A 23569-nucleotide genomic window follows, 5' to 3' on the forward strand; every position below is an offset into this window, starting at 1 on the left:
ATGAGGCCCCTGCGCCAGCCAGATGGCCCAGCTCCCTTTTCAGCCGACGTGTTTTGCTCTTCTTCCGTTCCAGCTTCCAACTAAGACCACAACGTGTCAGAACAACAAGGACTGCGAAAAGGGATACGTTGGCACCCACAGCCAGGGAACGAGCCGGGGCAGCCCTGGGTGTGGGCCACTGTGCTCCCCCCACCTTAGATCAAAAGGGAGCCCTCTTTATTCGTGCACAGGGCATGCTGGGAATTGTAGTCCAAGGCATCTGGAGGGCTTGGACTGAAAGGCGTCCCCCAGCCTTGCTCCAACGACATGGACCATGCACAGCGTCCCTGGGCTCCGTTGCTTGGGGAAGGCCTGCGTCTCGGTGGTGGCCGAGCAGCCCAGGTTTGGCCTCCATGAGTCCCCAGGTGTGGGGCCCCTCTGAGATCTTGGACCCCCACCCCGTCCCTCCGAGTAGACAAGCCCCCTGCAGCCTTTCAAGGCCTGCCTGAAAGTCCACCAGGCAAATGGCGCCCTGTGGACTGTGTACGGAGAACCGTCTCCGCCTCCCGTTGGTTTTACTTCGTCTGCTTCACATCTGATGGGAGCTGGACTGTAGTTCCCTTGCCAGACCCTTTGTGCCCATGAGTGGTTTGGCGTGTTTCTGCTCTCTTGCCCCGATCAGTGTTGGGAACCTCAGCCGCCCCGTGCAGGAGGCAGCGCAGGGAGTGAGAGAGCCGGCACCGCGCTCTTGCGGATCTGTGTACGGCTGCCGGAGGACTGTGTGTGACAAACTCCCATATATCGATCTGTCGGTCTGTCTTAGGTTTGATATAATTCCTACGCTGAGAACGGCACTTCTCTCAGAGAGTTTCAGGCATGCGAATACAATTCTTGGTGCCGCTATGAAACTAGAATTCCTTGTGGGAGAGGAGAGCCCTTGGCCATTGAAAGCCAGTTTAGGAAACCAAATTCCCACCTCGGCTTCTGGCTAAAAGGCTCCTTCGGCCTCATTTGCAGCAGGTAGGCGATGCGGCGGCCGCTAGCTGCCTCGGGAAGTCATCCGTCCCCCTGCGGGGTCAGTGCCCCCATTGCCCACCCTCTGAGACGGAGCTGGCGGAGTGAGCCGCAAAGCCGGCAAGAGCCCCGTGAGGGTGCTGGGCCTGGGGCCACCCCTGCCCCCTGCCTGCCCCCTTCCCAGCCCAAGGAGCTGCTCCCCATCCAGGACTCCAGAGGCCCACGTTCGAAACTCCAAAGGGAGGTTGCCGAGGTTCTGCGGGTTTGGCCTCCCATTTGTCTGCGTGAGAAGCAGGCTTCTTCTTAAATGCCAGCCAGCCATGGTTTTATTTTTCAGCATTAATCGGGCCTCCCTAATACTAGGTTGTCAGGTTAAACGTGCTTCTCAGACCTTTGTGTTTCTGAGGCTAAATAGTCGATCATAAGATTTCACCATCTGCAGCTTCATTTGCAAATTACTTCTGAGACTTCATTATTATTTTTAATATCTGTAGAGAGCTTAGGACATTTTAAGAGCTCAATAGTTTAGCAAGCTCAGTTTTTGTACAGATAAAAGGGCTGATTTGATTGTGTTAGGAAATTCCAGCCTGGGCAATTTTAGCCAGCATGAAGGCAGGATAGAGACCTGTTTTTTTGTGGGGTGGGACTAACTTTTCCCTGCCTTCTTTCAAAGCAAGCCAACACAGCCTACAGATCCAAGTCAGACAGTGAAGATTGTAGCTTCGGATGACCACTCCGAAGTGCTGAAGTCCTGCCGGTTTCACCCAGGCTGTGAAGACGCGCTCTCCCTCTGGGGGCATGAATTGGGCAGCCGCGTCTTCCTCACAGGACTCTGTGTTTACCTTCTGAGGAGACTCCGTCGGGGTCATCATAGGAACTTCTTTGTTTAGCGCAGGGATGGCAACTCCTACCAGATACGGTGGGACTCCAACTCCCAACAGCATCATGGCCAGTCAGGGGTGATGGGAAATGGAGTCCCAGCAGCATCTGGTGCTTCCACGGGGCTCCCACCCCTGCGTTAGAGAATCAGTTGTGTCCTGCCTCCTTTTCTATGGTTGTAGTTTGTGTCTGTGTGTAATAGTGCACATACTGTACTAAAAGATACGAACGAAATGACGGTTGGACTAGAACGGGAGGGGAATCGGCTTCAAATCTTTGCTCAGCCAATTGCCCACCTTGCAGGGTCGTGTTCAGAAGAGGGTGAGAAAAAACCGCCACCGCCGCCTTGGAAGGGCCCACAGAGTAAAGCCTGTGACAAAAGAGGACACAGGTTTGCATAAAATGTGCAGATGTTAATAGCTGTGGACAGATACAAATACAGGAAGGAGGACTGTAATTTAAGCAAATACAATTTATCTTGCCCTAGTGGGGACAACTTTGATCTGAGCGGCTATAACTTTTCTAGGATGACACTACTTTTGGACACTGAGGGGGGAGGAAGGGGGGCCCCTGCCAGAAGGGGTCCGATCCAGGGCAAGCGAAGCCTGACAGAGGAAAAGGGTCCCTAACGTGGCTCATTTTTGTATGAACAGGGAGTTTTTGTTTGCTTGCTTTCTTCTCCAAGGAAAGGGTGGAAGCTTTCAAGCACACAGTTCTCCCAATTTTAAAGTACAGATTTTACGGGTATCACAAAGGAACTTTAACAAACCTGTGTACTTCATAGCAAAGACAAGAATGGGGGGGGGGAATGTTTACGCATAAGTTTAGTGTTTAATTTCCTGATCCCGGCTAATTTGTTTCGACGGAAGGTTCCTCAGCTAGGGGGTATAAGGGCAGGAATACATAATATTGGTCCCATTTGAAAAAGGAAAAACAAAAAAAAAATTTTATGGTAAGAAGAAATAGGAAACAACTACTGCTTACAAGCCAATCAGAATAGTAGTCACCAATGCAATCTATTCTTTAAAAACTGCAGAAGCTGTATGTTATGCTGTAAAATGTATTAACCCATGTAACATACCAGGAAGTTTTCGATTGTTTTGTTAAAAACCCTGAATTTCGTACATGCCATATTGACACAGAGATCGTGTAAAATTACTAGCAGTGAATTCTAGTCAGTGCTTCGTCAGTCGGGCAGAGTACCTGTTTTGCCCAACCGTGCGTGTTTTCAATTTGTGCTTGAACACGATCGCATCGAAGCGTGAGCGCTCCACGGGGTTCCGGTCCACTGAGCCCTTCTTTAAGAAGAAGAAAAGGTGGCCGCCTCTGGCCTTCCGTTCCAGGGAGATCTCGCAGTCCCACAAACGACACCGCCGTGGCGGTTCCACGTGACACTGCCTCCAGGAAACTCGAGCTGAGCCCCTCTCCCAACGAAGCTGGGGGGCAGCGACCGACACCCAAATGGCCAAGCGTGGCCGAGAACCCTGATGCGCCATTTGGCTTGTTTCACTTCCATGCAGTAAAAAGGATCGATGCAAAAAACATAGTAATAGATAAACACCAAAGGAAGAAAAGATGGACGTTTCTGGGAGGTTGTGAACAGTCCTCCTATTTCCACTTGGCGGAAAGCACCACGTTCAGCTGCCCGCTTTCAACCAGCTCTTAAAAGACGGACCAGAGTCTTTGTGAAAGATTCGGCCGGAGATCTTTTTCACCCTCAACCTCCCTTTTTTTAGCCGCTAGTTTGCCAATTTTTATTTTACTTGTTGTTGTTGTTGTTGTTGTTGTTGTTGTTGCAAAAACACTCCTTGCTCTCCACCCAGATGATGCCCGGAAGGTCGCAGGCCCACTTGTGGCCCCCGTATTTTGACGTCGGAGATGATCCAGCAACGGCCCTTGTTTATGAGGCGTGGATGGAGTCCGGCTTGTTCTGCATGCAGCCACGAGAAGCTGTACCACATTCAGCATCAACAGGATCACCAGCGCCACGGAGCGCTGTCTGCTTGGACTTGGGCTCCACGCTGTCCTCCCTCCACAGAGGCATGCTTGGGGGGGCGGGGGGAGGAGAAGTTGCAGCTGGAGCTGGGGGGTTCAAGCCGGGCGCCGTGACCCAAGCTGGCAGTTTTCAAGAGAGCAACTCATTTTCACCCACATTTGGCAGGTCATTGAAGCTCTTAAGGTTGTCTTCGCTGTTTTGCTTCCTGCTTCAAAAAGAAACAAAATATATGTCAAGGAATCGCCGCATTTTGCTCCCAGGTCCAATGAGGAGGGACGGGGGAGAGGCTGCTGCCACGTGTGCCCCTGAGTACATCTAAGGCCGCTGCTCCCTTGAAGTGGCTTCCGGGGGCCTCCTCCTCCGAGCCTGGGAAAACGAGCGACGCGACAGCCGTAAGCAGCAGGACAATGCAGGAGCAGCACAGTTCCCAATACTGAAAGAGGGCACTCTGCACGCACACTGGAGGCCTGCCACAGGTGAGGACACGCACCGGAGTCTGGTGGAGCTCTGCAGCCAATATTTGAGAAATGTGCCCAAAAGGCACTGAAGAGCTGGTAGAGGCCAAATCCCCACCGATCGCTACGGGCACAGAAATCGCTCTGGCAACCAGCGAGCGTAACCCCTTCTTGCAACGTTGTTTAACCCCCCCAAAAAACAACCCAAGCCCATGCGACGCATTTCAGACGGGGAACTCCAAAACCAGAGCATTCCGCATCTGGGAAGGGCCCCCCATGCGCCCTTCCCCGCCGGCAGCATGCAGCTGGGAGCACCGTTGGAGGCCAAGTCAATGCATGCCGGGCAGACAGGCGGAAGGGACTTGCAAGGCCGATGCAGTCTTTACCTTTGAGCGGGGCCATAGTTCACCTTTCCCGATTTGTTTTTTCTGGAGTCGTGGGGGAGGGGGGGAGGAGGGTGAAGGGGGAGGGGGAGGAAGCGGACGTGAGAACACACACACGCACACACACACACGCACACGGAAAAAAGAAATCGGACCAGGTCATCCACCATCAAGCGCAACAACGTATACATAGGCGTTCTATATATGTGCACATGCTGGACACAGTTCAAAGACACTAACCACCAATGCGGCACTGCAGCTCTACGCAAGCGCTGCTCCTTGGTTCAGAATGGGTAAAGCTGAAAAACCTCAGCTTTTGTTAAAACAACATGGGGGGGGGGAAGGTTTCTAGTCCATATGGTGCAAGAGAGGAGCTTGGAAGCGTTGCAAAGTGGTCTTGCTGTCGTTTTCTTCGCTAAACCACTGAAAACTGAATTTAACACATCCAATTTTCACAATGTATTCTGATCACTTAATTTGAGTTTCCTAAACACAGAATCTGGGTATTTTGGAAGTTGTGTTGCTGATGTTAGGAAAACGGAAGACAGACGCTATTCCAGCTCTCATTTATCCTTCCTGGTGTTTTGTCTACAACCCATTGTGCTTTGTGTTTTACTGTCATCAGATATTTTGTTATGAGCCGGGTAAGAAATTTAAACTTATTAATAAAGGGCCCCTTTCATATCTAAAAAAAGACCCTGTGGCAGACGTGCATTTTCCTCCACTCTGTAGGTGACAAGAGAAGCAAACCAGGCCGCCTGGACGCGGGCCCTTCGCGCGCAGAGCTGTGCAGAGGTGGGGGAGCACGGCTGCCCCTCCTCCCTGAGCAACCCGCAGCCGCAGCGCCCTCTTCTCCACGAGGCCGCGACAGCCCAGCCAACAACGGCCAACTTCCCCGCCCCCCTTGCCATCACCCAAACCGGGCTCCCCGTCCCCAGGATTATGCTGGCTTTTCCAAAAGCAACGGAACCCTTCCCCAGCTGGGCAGACTTGGCACCAGGCCTCCTCCTGCCTGACGAGCTCTAATAACCCAAGCCCATTGATCTTTTTATATTGTATTTTGTATTTGTATTTTTAACTTGTTGGTTGTTTTATGATGATTTTAATTTTTGTGAACCGCCCAGAGAGCTTCGGCTATTGGGCGGTATAAAAATGTAATAAATAAATAAATAAATAAATAAAATCTAGAACCCCCAAATCCTATCGCTTAATGTACCGCTCTGCAAGTTGCCTTCCCCACCCTGGGGGCACCAGGTTGGGGAAGGCCGCTCTAATCCTTGGACCTCTGGTCAGCTGGGCGGTGGGCCCGGCCTCCTGGGCCCCTGCGGGAAGCACCCTGGAATGTTTTCCTGCCTCTCAGGGAAAACTCGTTTGCCGTGAGTCCTCCTCTTCTTCAAGGAGGTTTCCAGGGAACCCCCTTGCTGGCCCCACCCACAAACGATCCCCCGCCCAGCCTGGAAGCCCTTGGCCTCCTCTACGGGCCCAGCAGCACTTACGTCAAGGGAGGGCCCGGAGCGGACAGGGATCGCTCATCCCGCCGACTTCCCTCAAACGGGTTCCCGAAAGATCTTTTCCTGATCATTGATTTTACCAGGATCTGAAAGAGAAGGGGAGGAGAATCATGCCGGCTCTGATGTCGGGCCCTCTCTGTAAGCGGAGCTTCACAAAGCCCAAGGGGGCAGGGCCCGTGCCCAGAGAACCCCTCGCCCTTCCGGAACAGGCCCAGGGCCCCCCCGGGGGAGACACACAGGAGGAACGGGCACCGGGCTTGGCGGCCGACGGCACGTGCACCGCAAGGGTCAGGAGGGCAAACCTGGGTTTGGGATTTATTTAAAGGAAGAAAAAGGGATAGAATCCATAATCACGATTGAAATAAATGTTAGTAAAAAGCTTGTAGACTGTTTGTGTGAAAGGCCCCTGCGGTATCAGCTGAAGCCAGACTTCATGCACACCGAGGGCTTTTTAGGATACAGTCCGGAGTCGTGAACTGGGCACATCTAAGAGAGGTGTGACTCATGGGCTTCTATGCATCGTAGGAGCTTCTTACTTGGAGGGAACTTTCACAGGGGCAGCCTTCAAATCATAAGACCCCCACCCCCACCCCCACGCCCATTCAATGGCGATCCCAGCGTGCAGCCTGCCCCTAGTTCAGCCCCAGCAGGTTGCAGTCTGTGCCAGGGGCCATGTTGAATATTCAACCCCCTCTGAGGGGCTGCCACAGTTTCTCACGTCGTCTAAATCCGGCGGGCATCAAGGGCTGTTTGAGAGCTACAGCCTGCTGTGGGGTTATTTGAAGGCTGGCTAACCCTCAAAGAAACCTGGCTGCTCAGGTTCAGACAACGCGGCAAGCCATGGCAAGGGCTGCCGGGTGTCGGACATTCAAAATAGCTGCAGGGATCAGGCACAAGAATGCAAATACAGCCGTAAGTGATCCATTCCAGAATTCGACCACCGCCGCCTTGAAGTTTCTCACTCTGAGTCGTGGGCTCCTGGTCACACCTCTCAATCTCCTTTGACGAGAGGACGCGCGCGACGGGCAGCGACTTAAACCTGCAGGGCTCTGCAGCCGCTGCTCCCCAGGTGCCCCCCCCCAAGGTGGGCTGGGCAGCAACTCCCAGCAACCCCAGCCGGTGCTGGTGGGCGATTCGGGAGCCCGACCCAGGATGTAGCCCAGGTGCGCTGTTGCAGTGCAGCCCTTGCGGGGGCAAGGCTGTCCGACCGCGTAAACGGGGGGGGGGGGGGCTCCCGAGCGCACGCAGCCACAACCACTCACCACAGTGGCCAAGCTCGGGACGTGTTTGATCGAATTCTCGACCTCTTCTTCGGTCACTTCGATGAGCGTGCAGTTTTCGTCCTCGGTGGGCAGCGGCTCCGCTCCGTTCTTGGTGACCCAGGGGTGCACCTGGCATCGAGAGAGAGAGAGAGAGAGAAGACAATCCCACGACCCGGTCAGAGCTATCGCTTCCACACCACCAGAAGAGCATGAACGGGGTAACCCTGACTCTTGTTACGAAGACGGACTTGATTGCTGGGCAAAGGCCAATGCGGTACAGTCGCTACAGGGCTGCATTCGGAGGGGGGAGACCTGGGTTCAAGTCCCCACGCAGCCGGGAAGCTCGCTGGGTGACTCTGGGCCAGTCACTCACCTGTTACACAGTGTTAAAGGAAAGAGGAACGGTGGGAGATAAACGCCAAAAAGGAAGAAAGAAAGGAAGTCTTGCTTTGTTCCGAGGGACGCTTCGAGAGCAGGGCGCGTCCTCTCGGCCTGGAAGCTTCAAGCCATGAGGGGGCGGTGCGTTGCCTGCTCCCGCGCATGACAAGGGAAGCTGACCCCGAAGCTGCGGCTTGAAATTCAGCTAGAAAGCAGGGTTACAAAACAGCGAGGGCGGCTGGTGCCTTGGGGGTGGAGGGGCGGCTTCTGGAGTCAGGACAGCTCCCGTCAAACCATTCTGGGCAGAGGTTGCGGCCTGGGCATTGCGAAACACACCATGGTAACACCTGGAGTGGGTTTCCTGCCACATATTCTCCGTGGGGCTGCCTCTGAAGGGGGGTGGGACCCGGGGGTGGTCCGCAACGTGGCAGCAAGGCTGGATGCTGGAACCGCCCCTGCAGGACACGTACAATGCCCTCGCGCACGCCTGGGGTGCGGCCACACGCGGGATTAGGGTGCACGGCTCTGGACTCCCGAAAGGCTGGGAAAGAGAGCCAGCGAAATGATCCAGGGGCTGCATGAAGGAAAGCTTACGACATTTGGGGCTTAGGAAAAAAGGTGTCGGGGGGGTGGAATATGACCGAGGTTTCAAAAAGTTTAGGTGGCGTGAAAAAAGCGGTGAGAAGTTTTTTCTCCCCTCTCGCTCTCTCGTAAAACCAGAGCTGCGATCACCCAATGAATTCTAAATTAGGGAGATTCAGGGCAGACAAAAGGAAGTCCTTGTTCGCCCAGCACAGAAACTGCGGGGTTCGCTCCCACAAGAGGTAGCGATGGCTGGAAAAGGGGAATCGGACAAGGCTCCCAGCCAGGACCACTGCACAGGATCTCCACATGCTTCTGCACACCAGCTGCTGGGGAGCATGGGTAAGGGGGGGTTGCGCGCACGCCGTGCTCGTGGGCTTCCCGTGGGCGGCCACTGTGGGAACAAAATGCTGGGCTAGGTGGGCCCTCGGCCTGATTGCTTCGTAGGCCCTTATAGCACCAGTTCTCAAAAGAGTTAGTTTTGGCTTCAGGTGAGTTCCCAGGCCCAGCTGGGAGTGCTGGACTTGACCTTTAAAGATGCCAAAAGCCAGAGGGCAACGTGTGTGACGGGTCGCCTTCTTCCACAAATCCCCACTGGGCGCTTTAAGGTCTTTGGCGGAGTTGGAAGGGCTGCAATCAAGCATTGGCAGCTGATTTCAAAGAGCATTAAAGAAATGACTGAGACAATAAAACCGCTAAAACCTAAACGTAACCTCATTGGGATATTTAAACATTAATGCGAACAGGAGACAGAGAACTTGCTGGAAATGAATTGTTTTTTGCTAGAGGCCTGTTGGCAAAATAATGGACACCCATCCCAGCGAAGATGAATGGTTATGGAACGCTTGGCAGATAAATATAATGAATTCATTTGCTGAATGTAGACCTTAATGGGATGGGGTGGGGGAACGTCCCATGGATTTCTGTCTGAGTTATTATTTATTGGAACAGGAAGAAGGAAAGTGGGAGACAGAAATGATCAGCGAGCTCTTGTGTAAAGTGGTCCTATTTCAAGCTGTTTAATATCAATAGTTTAATACTCTGAGAGCAACTCAATATCTATCCATATTCTCATTCCTAATCTTAGCTATGGGGAAATCATCTGAACTGAAACCAGGCTCTCTCGGGTGATTTTACAGGCATATTTCAACCTTTTCTAACTTTCACCAACTCTGAATTGCTGTTATATTTTTTTTAAAAAAAGATCAACAGCACTCTGGCCTGAATCTCTCTTCCGCTTCAGAAGTTGACTGAATGGAGTCTGATGGCTGTTCTGATGTGGTTTAGGAAAGGAGGGTTCACGTGTCTGAAAGTGTTTGGTTATGATCTTTCCAGTGACGGCTTCTTCCCAATTTTTCCTTTTGATTACTCATTTAAAATGCTGCTTATTGTTGATAAGTGCATAAAACTGCATTTCTGCATCCTGATGAACAAATGGATGGATGAAACTAGAGCGTAAGAGAGAGCGAGAGAGAGCAGTGCTGAGAACAGAAGCCCTGCTCAAAACGAAACAGGTGCCCAGGATGTGCAGGGCCTCCTCAGGGTTTGCCCCCTTGCTCTGAAACTTACTCCCCAAAGAAATCCAGCAGGCTCCCCCTCCACTGATTTTTTTTTAGGAAGATGGTTATAACCTGGCTGTTCAGACAGACGTGTGTTGCTGTGGAAACCGCCCATTATCTTCAATTCAATTTAGTTAATTTATTTACTTAGGGATTTCTGAAAAGTGTATCCCACCCAATTCATCCCAGGTGGTCAACAGCATTCCAAATGACTACCAGCCAAGTACAAATAAAAAGCTTAGCAACAAATAACGGCACATTAAAAAAAGAGTAACAGGAAAAAGCAGCAAAATAAATGAAGGCGCAACGCCAAGGTCACGGCCAGCAGCCCCAATCCAGCGTTCCCCCAATGGCTGCCTAAGTCGGACAGCCCTGAACAGTCTGGCGAGAGAGGAGGAGGAGGAGGGAAGGAAGGAAGGAAGGAAGGAGCGGGGCCTCCCGCGAGAGGGGAGATCCCGAAGAAGAGACTCCCGGCCACGGGGCTCAGTCACCCGCTGCGTCGTGTCCCAGAGGGAGGGCGTTTCGGTTCGCAAGCTGGGTGCATGGAATTCCCGACTTCTTTTTATTTTTACAAAAGGAGCCGCCGGGGGCTGAGGACGCAGAGTCAAACTCTGAACCCCATGTGGGTCCCCCAACCTATTTACCAGCTTGAGGAGGGGGATTTGGATACATCCCCCCACTTGCACCACAGCCCTGATCCAAATCCCCCCTCCCCCCACTCTCTCCACAGATGCTTTTCGTAACATAAAATGACATCCGGAGCCTTAAGGAGCGTTGGGGCTAGAAGGCAAAAGAGCCCTTTAGACAGAAGAAGTTGAAATAATAAAAAAAGATAGTGGAGACATTAGCAAGGCTAAACACGATGCCAGGACAACAGAAACAGACTAATGAAGGGAAAGGGAAGGAACCCCGGGAAAACAAAAGCGCGAAGAGCACCCGGCTTCGCAAGAGGTTTGCGGCTGGCGATCCGGTACCTTAATTTCTGGGACGGTGATCCTGGACTCGGGGTTTTTGTCCAGCATCTGCACTATTAGAGCCTTCAGTTCATCAGAAATGTCAGGCCTTGGGTGATTTAAAAGGGGTGGGGTGGGGAAAGCAAGTTGAGCAATATATTAATCAGTTGCTAATAATCAGAATTAATTAATAGATAATACATCAATAAACAACAAAGTAATATATTAGTTCGCCTTTAAGGTGCCAGAAGCGTAGGATCTGGTATCAATATCGTAAGAATCTAAGCTCTCTTTAAAAAACAGGCAACAAGTCTCTAGTCCCTAAGGAAACAAAAGTAGGTTTGAAATATGTTGTCAATATCTGGTGGAATCCTAGAAGTTTGGGGTGTGGAGCAGAGTATCTGGGGGGCAAGAGGCAGAGACGGAGAGCACTGGAACCCCCTTGGTGCGACCCTGCATCCTGGCCTTATGTCCAGCACCCGATCCACTGCAAGGGGGAGTTCAAAATGGTGGCCAACCCCGGGTTCCCTTGAGGGCAAACTGTGTAGGCCGCCAAAGCAGGGTTGGGCACCCGTGATGCCAACATGCACGGTTTTCCAAAGCCCCCCCCCACTCCCTGTTCCCAGAGTGATCACTTTGGAATCCCCCCCCACACTTTATTATACAAGCGCTGACGCAACAATAAATCTTCAGAGAACGCTGAACCTCTCCGGACGTCTCTCTGGGTCTCCCCCTGTCCAATTGGGTCGGCCTTAGAAGTCTCGCCCGGGCCTCGGAAGGTCTCGGAAAGCAGAAAAACCTCTTCCAGGCTCAGCGGGAGTGCAGGGAGATCACACGCCCCCACTCCCACCGGGCTCTTCTCCAGGCCCAGAAAAAAGGCAGGAGACCTGGCCAGGAGCCGGAGTACACGCACCGCTTCGAAGCCATTGGGGGGGCTCTTCCGTATACTCACTGGTCAGGAAATTCCAGCATCTGGCTCTTGATTTTGCTGTGTAAACTTAGAATCCGCTCATCCATGAAGGGACACTAGAAAGAACGAGAGGACTCAGTGGCACGTGATCGAGCCACGGGCCAATTCGGGCTATCTCCGACCCCTTGCTTTCGAGAAAACCTCCTCTTCCTCTCTCCGGGTTTGGGGCCCCTCTCCCTGTACGCTCCAACTGATTTCACAGGGAAACGTGAGTGGATCGAGGGAATCCCCACGCCCTTTGAGCACACACCTACGAGCCCCAGGATTCCTCAGGAGGAGGCAGGACAGGGACGCTGGCAAGAAGCAGCCCCCGCCCACCGCCACATTCCTGCTTCCCCTCTGAGCGTGGCCTCAGCCACCCCCCTCTTGCTCCCGGCTACCTAAGCCAGTTCTCCGACTCCAAAAAAAAGAAAGAAAAAGATTTGGGTCCCTCCCCCAATTTTGGGGGGAGGGGCTGCATTAGAGCCCAGCATTAACCATTCCAAGCTCAGCTAAACACGGGCCTTGTCTCAACCAGTCATCTCTAAAGGGCGATAGGAAAGAAAGCAGCCCAGTCTCCCCGGGGAAGGACTTCGGCGGGGCTGTTACTAAAAAGGCCCTGCCTGGCAGGCCCACCAGACTCTCCTAATTTAGGTAGGAGAAGCAGCGTTTCCTTACCTGTCCAAAGACAAAGCAGTACAGCGTGATGCCCATCGCCCAGACATCTAAAGCCTTAGAAAGAGGAAGGGGTGAAAGAAAAAGAGAACTACATCAGCCTTCCAAGAACATGATGTTCGTTTTATCTAAAAAAAGAAAATGTCAAGATAATGCATTTTTAGAACATCCGGCAAGTGCTGCACGAGCGCCGCTCCCCTCTCTTGCCCAACCGCCTCCCAAACAGAATGATCAGCCCCAGCAGAGACGAGGCGACCCAGGAAACACGCTGCCTCCTAGCGGGGGGGAGGGAGAGGGGCATGGCCCACGTAAAGAATTCTGGAGGCCTTTGGGATCCCACGGAAGCCGGATTTCGGTCGCTGGGCTTGGGCACAGCACACAACAACAGCTGTGGGAAGGTGCGCATGTGGGCAACGCTGCAGGAATCAGCCTGGCTGAACGACTTTCACTATTTATATCTCCTGGTTCTTCCATGGGTGGTGGCATAATCGTTCCTACACACACACACACACACACTTACTTTCTCCTTAAACCAGCCCTGTGAGGGAGGTCCAGGGAGAAATAAATGACTTGCTCAAGATCATGCAGAGAGCTTCGTGGCTGGCTGGTGACTTGAACTGGGCCTCCCCTGTCCTAGCCTGACACTCTAGCCACTACACTATGCTGCCTCTCTTGGTTGTGAACTACGTCAGGCTTTGAACCATTTTGGGCAATGCAATGCTGGTGGATTCCTCGGAAAGCCCGGTGGTCCGAACAAACCCGCAACTCGACATACCTTCCCAGAAAATATCTTCCTGGTTTCCGAGAGGGTCTCGGGCGCCATGAAGGCCGGCGTTCCCACCGTGTTGGTAAGCAGAGCGTCCGTCCCTTTGAACTCGTTGCTCACGCCGAAATCGGCTATTTTGATGTGTCCATCTTCCCCGACTAAAAGGTTGGAGGGCTTAACGTCCCTGTGGATGATCTTCTGGTAATGCACTGCGGAGGAAGGCGGGGTCCGTCACAGCGTGATGGCGGATCCCTCCCTCCCTCCCTCCCTCCCTCCCTCCCTCTCGGGGGTCTGTCTGCGAAACTGGAAAGCCGCTGGGGGCTCACCGTGGCTGCACCCCTAAGATGCGAAAGCGACCTCCAGTAACCCACAGACTTATGGCTGCAATGGTTATGCAGGCGTGAAAAGGTGACATTCTGCACATGCCCAGGGGCACACAGCCTTATCACGGTCTTCCCGTTGCAGGGCCAAATTCTGGGACTAAAAACCCATACTAAATCTCAGCCCTCAATAGAATCGCCACGGACTCCCACGGCATCCCCCGTTCCCCTTCCTTGCTGTTTATCTCTGCACCCTCAAGGGAGGCTCACGGTATTCGATGCCTTTGATGAGGTCTTGGAAGTAGAACCGCGCCTGGTCTTCGTTCAGAGGTTTCAGGTTTGGAACTTCCATCACGGGCCTGCAAGGGCGAAACCCAGGTTGGCCGAATAGTCCAGACCCGGTCAAAGCTGGAGGCGAGCAGGTAACAACCCGGCAGGCGGTGAAGTGGAGCCCTCCCACCCCCCCGGTCAGGGGCCCCAAGTAAGGAGCCACCGGGACTTTATAGGACCCGGGGGACCCTGGTAAGAGCTGGCCCTGCTGAGCTGGCAGGTGCCACGCCCTCCTTTGGCCAACGCAGGCTGCTTGTTGAACCATGGGCTAGCACGTTGTCCAAACGCGGGGCATTTTCTGCAAGGTGGCTTGTTAGCTGCTCTGAATAACCCCACAACAAACCAGGGGTTCTCAAGACACATGGTTCTCAAGCAACATGAGCCCCACGGCATGGTCAACAAGCCACCCTGCGGAAAGCGTCCCAGGTTCAGCTAACCGATGGTTCTACCAACCCCCTGCGGCTCAAGAGCAATCCACACTCTAGCACTTGAGTGTGGGTTAAATGTGGCGTGAATTCAGGAACAGGGGAGCGGGTCTGAGTGCTCTGAGCACAGGAATCGGTGAGCACCGACCCTTTCGCACCAAATCCCCTCCGGACCCACCCAGCCAGAGGGACTTTATCAGAAGGCTCATTTAAGCCGGAGGTGGGGTGGGGGTGGAAGCTTTTCAGCTGCTGCTTTTTGTCAGGCAGTTGGGAGTCAGCAACGCTGGCCAATCTCCTGCAAAGCAAGCAGCGATCCAGCGGGAGGCCCCCACCCGCTTCCGCGCAGCCCTGCACGCAATCGTAAATGACCAGAAGAGCCAGCTTACCCTTTTTTCACAAGTTCAAACACTGAAACACAAAAGAGAAGGGCGGTTAATGAAGGCCCTTGTCCAGGAGGAGGAGGAGCAGGAGGAGGAGGAGGAGGAGGAGGAGGTGGGGCATCACGCCCGGGGTGTGGGGTGTGGGTGGGGCACGGCTGTGCGGACCGTGCCCAGGAGGAGGATCCAAAAATTGGCCAGACTTCTCAAAACGCACGTGGGGGGGGGGTGGGCTTTCGGTGTAAAAACCAACTCAAAGCAAACGCCAGATGGCTGGCGGAGGGAGGAGAAGCTGCCAGCGACGGCTGAGGCCTGTTTGAGTCCCTCTCCCGTCTGGAACGGCCACTGAGGTGGGCCACCGGCTGCCACGCTTACACAAAATCCCACACGGGCTCAGAAAAGGCGGGCTGAGGAGGGGCGTCTACCACTGCAAACGAGGCCGTGTTTTACCGCTGCCTAAAATAATCACTCTGCCCACAAAACCTTTGCTCTCATCACAGTTTTGGTTTATACACTGATGCAAAACAATATGGAGTTTATGGTGGGCGTGGGCGTGGGTGGGCGGGTGTTCACACAGCTTCTGGCCATGACAAATCTATTATTTATGATGGTGTTTAGGGCTGTTGAGCAATTCAAGGGTCCTCAACTGAGCCGTCACCTTGGACAGCTCCGGCAGCACTTCTGGGCCCCAAGGCCCAGCCCAGCGTGGAGGGGAATCAGCGCCACGCCGTGGAGGGAGCCTCTCTTTGGTTTTGCGTGGCCCTGTGGGTGGGGAGCAGCCTTGCTTACCCATGTAGAGGTGGTCTTCACTGGGGTCATCTAGCACCTGGCAACGAGAGAGCGAGGGAGAGAGCGAGGGAGAGAGAGAGACCGGCACACTGACTTAGATCGAGGGCACCTGAACTCCTGGAACAAACACACTTCTAGAGAGCATCACAGCGTGTACCCCAAGACATTACAAGACCTTGATCTCCCAAGGCTCCAGGGAAGTCTAATCCCCCCCAGAATTTCTATTTCAACGTTTATTAGAAAGCCAAGCTGCTAGCCCTCACCGTTTTAAAAACATGCAGGCAGCGTCTAGAAAAGTCCTGACTCAATAACCTGGGGGCAGGGGGGGGGGCTTCCCCAGCCTGGAAACGAGGGGGGCTGCAGCCAGCCCAGGCCCTGGGGAGGGGGGGAGGGAGGGCCCTGGGCTGGGGGAGCAAAGGGGCAGCCCCGCCCCCTCCTCGGACGCCCCTTCCCTCCCTGCGTCCGAGCCCAGCCTCACCTCCACCAGCTTCACCACGTTGGGGTGGTCGAGTTTCTTCAGGATGGCGATCTCTTGGTAGACCTGCTCGATGGGCCCCTTGGGCTGGCAGAAGCCTTCCAGGGGGGGCTTGGCGCCACGGGGGGGCGGTCGGCCTGTGGGAGAGAAGGCAGGGGCACACAAAGGGGGGTGAGGAAGGGGCTCCCCCCCGCCCCCCCCCAACGGCTCCAGAGGTGTCGGATGAGTCCAACCGGAGGCGTGCTGTGGGGGGGGGAGGAGGTGGGAGTTGTAGGCCGACACAAGGTCATGCTGACGGGGAAGATGGGAGCTGCAGTCCAACATACTTGGGTGGGGTACACTGGCATAGACACTGCTGAGCTAGGCGAGCAAAAGGCCGCTCCCGCTGTGACTGACCGGCCCTTTCCCCCCGCCCCCCCCCGGGCACGCAGCTCTTCAGTCGCTTCACATCGCAGGGGTGGGGGGTGGGCTTGTGGCCCTCCAGACATTTTGCCCCACATCTCCCCGGAGGGGCTGGGATGGCTCAGGCAGGTGGGAGTGGTCGGCCAAACCCCCTGGGGGCGGGGCACACGTGCTTCCAAGCCAAGCCCCTCCACCGTATTCCTCCCGCGGCCCCGATCCAAAGCCCCGGGAGAGTCAGACGCAGGCACGGGGCCACTTACGCGGGAACCCTGCTTGCCTCATGAGCTTCTTTTTGGAAAGAACTTTCATTGCCTGGAAGAGAAATGGACACACACTCAGGGCGCAATGCCATGCAGGTTCGGAGGGGGGGGGGGGAGAACATCCTGTAACTCCCAGCAGGGTGGGGGCTGTAGGAGGTTTTCTCCCTGTCTCTCTCTGTCTGGGGAATGCTGGGGGTTGTCGGCCTTCTTTCTGCCTAAACATGCACAGGATATTGCAGCCTGACCAAGACGGACTCAGAGAGCAGCAGGTGCTGCCGTGTTGCGGATGGGAGGCCCAACACCATAGATTCAATGGGGTGGGTGAGTGGGGATGTCACACAGAGGACATCCTCACAAACACACTTCACGTGATGATGGGAAACTGTGGCCCTCCAGCTCCAGGCAATATGGCCAGGGATTATGGGAGCTGTAGTCCACCAACAGCAAAGGGGGGCACAGAGTCCCCACCCTTGGATAAAAACAACGACACCCCACCAAAATAACCCTTTTCTCGAAAGGGGAAACGGAAACACGAAACACAGATTGTCCAAGGACGACGTCTCTCCGGCGTTTCCGCCTTCCCCCCACCCGTCCGCCGCAGAGTTCCTGAAGCGGGAGCAGGTCCGGAGGGGGAGCGCGGTGCGGGTGGCCCCCTCCCCCAGCCTTCACAGCAGCCGGCGGAGATGGGGGGAGAGCTCTGACTCTTCTGCAAAAGAAAAGCCGCCACCCCCAGAGGAGGAGAGCCTTGTCTTTTCTAATTGCTGCCAGTTGAGCTGTGTTGCTTTGTTGTACTATTATGGTTGTTCCACGCTGGCCGATTGTCTCGTGTTGCTTGAGATTTATATCTATCCTGAGAAATGTTTTTTTACACTGAACGGAAGGATATAAAACCCTTTAAATAAACCATCACGCGCGCGAGCAGGGAATCGCCTTCTCTGGCATCGCGTCGGCGGCTGCCAGGGAAGCTGAACTCGCCTGTGTTTAGATCCCAGAAGAGCAAAACCGCCACTGCCTCGTCGCTTGAGGGCGCCATCCGGGGCACGTTTCGACAGAGAAAAGTCCTACAATTCCCAGCATCGAAACAAGTGTAAAATTCTGCCTTAAGCCTCTTGCTGCCGGTAAGCGAGGCCTCACAAGAGGCATGGCAGCCTTTAAGAATGGGGGGGGGAGGCAGAAATGCCAGGAATCACCCCTGATTGGGGCAGGGCGAGGGAGAGACAGGGCCGGGGCCATGTGGGGGATCCCGGACCGGGACCTCAGGAGGGCCGGATTTGGGCCCCAGCCCAAAGACCCTGACCCCTTGCTCTGAGGGCTGCCGCACACTGGCTCCCTCGTCTCGTCATCCGGCTGAGGCCCCGGACATTTGTTTCCCGACGGGCTGGGAGACGGCTACTCACATAGTAGGTGTTGTCATCTTCATTGTACGCCAGCTTCACGACCCCGTAGGAGCCCTACACAAATGGGGGCAGGAACACAACACAAGTTACAGGCTGGGGGATTCCCCAGTCAAACCACAGCAGCCTCCCTAAATGGGAGTGGGGGGACGGGCGGCGTTTACAGGGCCGGCAACATCGAAATATATTCCTTTTGCTTATTTAGCAAGATGTCCTTGCCGCTTAATATAACGAAATCTCTAACTCCAACCCTAGTTCCTCCCAGCCCAGATACTCAGGCATCAGATACACAAATGTTTAAATAATAATAAGGAGGAGGAGGAAGTCAGGAAATTTCTGAATCAGTAAAAGACAGCATGACTGGGTAAAGCCCATCATGGTCTTCTAGAAAGCCACGAGCAAGAAAAGAGAGATGATAATGATGATAATGATAATAATAAAATCACCTTTCCAATTTCATCTTTCAATGTGTATTGATTTAGCTGCACGCAGTCCTAGAAGAGAGGAGGGAATTAGAGCCAGCAGGCGACACTGAAGCCAAAAAGGGGTCTGCCGTTGACGCAGGCTGCATTCCTCCCTTGGAAGGGCCTTGCAAGTGGGGGCCCCACAGGAAGCTGTTGCACTTGAGCAGCGCCTGGGATCCACAGGATTGGGGCAGATGCTGAAAACATCTCCTAGGCCTCTTGGCCACTGAGTGCTTCTTCATCAGCTGCTGTTCTGCCCCATAGCTCACAGGCCCCTTCGCCCGAGAGTGGCCACTCCGTTTCCAGCCCCCATAAGGGCAGGGGCACCGGGAGGGGGGGGCACGAGGGGGATGGACGGACGGCAGCAGCCACAGAAGCAGTACGGCTTCCAAAGTGGGCGGTCAAGGGATGTGAGCTGCCCCCGGACAGAGACAGTGGGGGCATCTCTGCCGTTCTGGAAACCAGACCGGACCTGTGACCGGCACCAGCCCTCCTCGGATGCATCTCCGGTTCTCCTGCTGACCACTCCTCAAGCTCTGCCTCCCCCCTCCCCTCTCTATACGGGGAGGGGGGGTGGGGGTCTCAGGGCAAGTTAGCGGGAAATACGGCTGTGAGAAGCAGGCGGGCGGAGGGGCCGCGGTGGGCGGGGGGGAGGGCCTCTAAGGATGATGGACATCTCCTGCGTCGTGCCCAGGATCCATCCCGACTGAGCGGCAGGCCATCCATTCAGCACGGAATAAGCCGGTGAGCGGGCCGACGCTCCTTGCGCTTGGAGGGAAAGACGCAACGCTTACAGTTTGCTTAATCCCAGCAGCCTTGATATGATCCCTTGAGCCGCCTCCCTCCTCAGCATCTGGGGTTGCACAAAAATCACCGCTTCAGACACTCCCCGCTGCTAATAACATCCAAATATTATTGCCAGGAGTTGACGGAGATTTACTTTACCCCCAAGTGGCAATAAACAGCGCTGAGGGCGGATGAGATTTTAGCGGCCAAAGCGTCTCGCTCCGCAGAGCGGCGCCTCCCCATTCCCACCACCTGAGGAGACCGCGTGCCCTGCTGCTCACCGCTGCCAGGCACGTCGGGGGCCACCCGCCTGTATGGCTCTAAAAGGCTGGGACAAATCCAGGGGGGACAGTCCACGCCTCCGGGAGCCCCAGATCGCCATCGTGGCTAGTAGCCATCCATCGCTTCAGCTTCCCTGAATCTGTCTAATCGCCTTTTAAGGGCCCACCCCCCTGGCAGCCCTCATGGCTTCCTGTGGCAGCAAATCCCATCCTGCGCTGGGTGAAGACGTCCGCCCTTCCGTCTGTCCTGGGTCTCCCACCATTCAGGCTCATGGGATCATGACCCCATTGGGCTCTAGTATGACGGGAGAGGAACGTCTCCCGGTCCACCTTCTGCACACCAGCCCTCATTTTGTCCACCTCTATCAGGTCTCCCTTTAGCCTCCTTTTTTCCAAGCTAAACAATCCCAGCTTCCCTTGTAGGGGAGAGGCTCCAGCCCCTGGGTCATTTCAGTTGCCCTTTTCCGCACCTTTTCCGTCTCTGTAGTATAGTGTCCTTTTTTAGGTGTGGTGACCAGAACTGTACACAGTATTCTAAGAGTGCCCGCAGCACAGATTTGTGCAAGGGCAGGATGATCCTGGCCGTTTTGTTCTCAATTCTTGTTCTTATCATGCCTAACATGGAGTTTGCCTTCTTTACAGCGGCCACACACAGGGTGGACGTTTCCATCGAGCTGCGCACCACAACCCCAAGCTCTCGTTCTTGTTCCGTCACCGCCAGCTCAGATCCCATGAGGTTATACTTGAAGTTGGGTTGTTTTTCCCCAACGTGCATCACCTGACACTTGCTTCCATTGAACCGCATCTGCCATTTGGATGCCTTTTTCTCCAAAGAGCCCTTTGGAGCTCTTCACAATCCTTTTGTGTTTGAACAACCTTCAATAATTTGGTGTCGTCGGCAAACTTGGCCACTTCACTGCTCACTCCTAATTCCAGATCATTTATGAACCAGTTGAAAAGCGTTGGTCCCAATACCGATCCCTGTGGGACCCCCAGTATTGACTTCCCTCCATCGGGAGAATGGAGCCTTTATCCCTACTCTCTGCTTTCTGTTCTTTAACCAGTTGCTGATCCAAAAGAGGCCTGCTCCTCTTATTCCATGACTGCTCAGTTTGCTCAGGAGTCTTTGGTGGGGGACTTCATTAAAAGCCTTTTGCAAGTCCAAGGGAACAGCGTCCACCAGATCCCGCCTGCCTACATGTTGGTTGACACTCTCAAAGAATTCTAGTAGATTAGTGAGGCAGGACTCATGGCCTTTGCAGCAGCCGTGCGGATTCGTCTTCAGCAGGACCTGCCCTTCTATAGGCTGACTCATTTTGTCTTTGCTACTGCTTTCAGCCAATTTACCTGGATCGGATGTCAAGCTAACCGGCCTTCCCGCAACAGGCCAGCGTGGGTCAGGGGATGCTCCTCGCTGAACCCCTATAAAAAGAGGCCACAGCTGCTCACCGGCCCCAACAGCTCCTGCCGCCTGCCTGGTTCTCCCCGGCCCGCCTGCCCTCTCTCTCCTATGCTTCTACTTCATCTGGGGTCGGGGAGGGCAGAAGAGGACTGTACCCTGCAAGCCTTCTGGGGATGCTTGGGGAGCTCACCTCCCTTGGCTGCCCTGCTCCAGTCCCGAGGTGGAACACCGAAAACGGTAGGTCACCGAGGGCAGGGCAGGAACGAAAGAGGTTCGGGGCCAGAGGGGAGTCCTTCCACCCAAGCCCCCCGCCCCCAATTCTTGAAAACCAAGCCAATCTCTTCATTACCTTCAAAAAAGAAAGGGCTGGGGCCAAGATATGCGTTGAACCGCACTTGCACACGTGATGCAGAACCGTTAATGCATCACTAGACTGTCCCTAAGTTAACTGGACAACCCTAAAGGGCCTTACAACGCATTACATGGTTATTCCCTCAATAAGCAGCTGTGGGCGCTTTTGCTCAACCCAACTTTGCTATGGGGAATATTTAAGGAATGTCAGTGCTCACAGAGGCCTCTGAAACGACAGGGTCAGGGAAAACGGTCGCAGGACAGCTGACAATCACATATCTGTTGTTAAAATTAGCCTAACAATAATAACAATAATGATGTTCAAAATGGCTTCTCTTACCTGCAGCCCTGTGATCGACACTCTGTGGGATTCTATCGTGGGCCTGCGGGGCAGGCGAGGGGAAGAATGGGGAGACGTCACGGGGGAATACGGCAGGGAAGGGTAGATGTAGCGCCCGTTGACCCCCACGTTGCTCCCGGGCGACTGGACCGACTGGGACCTCTCCTGGAGGGAGAGTTTGCGGCTCGAAAGATTCAGTTTGATTCGGGGCTCCCTGGCCTCCGTTGAAGGGCCCCCGCCAACAAAGCCCTTTTGCTCACGTCCTGTGGGAGCCAGCTCCGCCGGCTGTTCCTCACACGGCTCCATGGGCTCCTCGTCCTCCAGCTCGTCCCGCTGGTCCGATGCAGGCCTGGACCCAGAGCTGCACTCCATCGCCACCACACAAGAATCCATTGCGCTGGAGAAGGTAACGTTCAACGCCGGCAAGCGGTGAAGGAAGTCAGGAGCCTCCTGATGGCAGCCGGACAGCTCATCGCGGAGACCGGGCCGCTGGAAGACAGGCCTGCCCACGGCACATGTTGTCATGATGCGCCTGCCGGCGTCATTTCAGGGGTGTGCCGGCAAAGCTCCGTTGGACGCTAGATCAAAACCACAGAGGAAAACCCGTCAGTGGGGCAGAGGCAGGGAGGCTAGCCTGCTCCGGCATCAGCACGGCGGTCAGCTACTGGACTCCCGACTGGGACCCACACATCTGGGAACTGCAGCCCCACAGGCTGAATCACCAAAACCGCAGCTTAGGTGCGCTCGACAGATGAGCGGAGCGGGGGGGGGCTTTGCCCCTGAAAGGGCAGTCTGTGGCCGGCTTCATGTGGGAGTCCAAAGTGGACCACAGCAGAACTACTCACTAGCCAAAGTTCTCCAATAGCATTGGACATGTCTCTGTGTGTTCCATCAAAAACCTCACTGCTGCCCCCTCAGCCCCACCCCAGACTCTAATTGCTGGCCTTCTCTCCCCAAAGGGAATCTCTCCGCACTGAGGACCCCATGATAGCAAAGAAAACACAGTCTTATCTTTGAGACTGTAAAGAAACCATTGGCATAAAGAGGAAAAAAACTATCAATCACATGTCGTTATTATTTCCTTTCTTGTCATTTTCTTAACACTTTGGGAAAACAGTCATCAAAATGAGAGAGACTCGTCTAAAATTAAAATTCCCGTTAAAGTTATGCCCTTAAGCCCAGCAACCCTGATTGAGTATAACAGAAAACACATGGCAGATATGTGATTGAAATAAATAAATAAATAAATAAATAAATAATGTGGACATCTTCTTTTTATAATTACACACTTGCATTTTCAGACACAAACACCCCATCTTTACCTAAAGCCAAAATGGCTGGTTGACATTAACACCACGACCCTCAACGCCCTCCGTGGGGGGAATCTTGGATCAAATTTCAGGAATCTGTGAAATCACTTTTATGCCCTCTCGAGTGAGTGAGTCAATCAGCTAGCAAGGCCAAGGATCTTTGTATATAATATAATGTACATTTTCCCTCATGGCTAAACAGCGGCTTTAATTTGTTCTTTGCAAGTCAAGGAAATGAAACATGCAATACGTTACGAGTATTAAATTGTCACGGCCTCTGCCTTTCTTTATCTAGAGATGCTTAACAGGAGAACTCCAGTATAGAGCAATCCATCTTCAATCCATTTGGCAAATGTCTTTCTGGGGCCCGCTTTCTCATGCAGCGGGCATGCCAAAGTGAACCCGGACGTTACATTAAATACCTACCTTGAGGGAGAAATGTAGCATTTTCTTGCTAAAGCTTGCCGGAAATGCAGGTACATACAGGAATAAAACGGAGACAGCAAACAGGGCCAATAAAGC

At 54.1% G+C, this 23569-nt stretch overlaps 1 protein-coding gene across 5 annotated transcripts in view; it reads right to left on the reverse strand.

Annotated features, from left to right (window-relative positions):
• Window positions 1-2790: 2790 nt before the first annotated feature.
• Window positions 2791-23569, reverse strand: part of CAMKK2 (calcium/calmodulin dependent protein kinase kinase 2) — a 34040-nt gene continuing 13261 nt past the window's right edge. For 4 of the 5 annotated variants that reach the window (XM_063143915.1, XM_063143917.1, XM_063143916.1 and 1 more), the window contains exons 2-16: window positions 21738-22315; window positions 18560-18607; window positions 18117-18170; window positions 16720-16771; window positions 16061-16194; window positions 15583-15619; window positions 14803-14824; window positions 13932-14020; window positions 13351-13550; window positions 12579-12632; window positions 11904-11977; window positions 10973-11060; window positions 7480-7608; window positions 6203-6303; window positions 2791-4076 (exon numbers count right to left, since the gene is read on the reverse strand). In XM_063143915.1, the coding sequence (XP_062999985.1) occupies window positions 3998-4076; window positions 6203-6303; window positions 7480-7608; window positions 10973-11060; window positions 11904-11977; window positions 12579-12632; window positions 13351-13550; window positions 13932-14020; window positions 14803-14824; window positions 15583-15619; window positions 16061-16194; window positions 16720-16771; window positions 18117-18170; window positions 18560-18607; window positions 21738-22262 (1686 nt within the window). In that variant the 5' untranslated portion in view covers window positions 22263-22315 and the 3' untranslated portion in view covers window positions 2791-3997. The remainder of the gene's footprint in view (window positions 4077-6202; window positions 6304-7479; window positions 7609-10972; window positions 11061-11903; window positions 11978-12578; window positions 12633-13350; window positions 13551-13931; window positions 14021-14802; window positions 14825-15582; window positions 15620-16060; window positions 16195-16719; window positions 16772-18116; window positions 18171-18559; window positions 18608-21737; window positions 22316-23569) is intronic. The other variant, XM_063143919.1, reaches the window with a different exon arrangement.

This window comes from Elgaria multicarinata, chromosome 18 (assembly GCF_023053635.1).
Source record: "Elgaria multicarinata webbii isolate HBS135686 ecotype San Diego chromosome 18, rElgMul1.1.pri, whole genome shotgun sequence".
Classification (NCBI taxonomy): domain Eukaryota; kingdom Metazoa; phylum Chordata; class Lepidosauria; order Squamata; family Anguidae; genus Elgaria; species Elgaria multicarinata.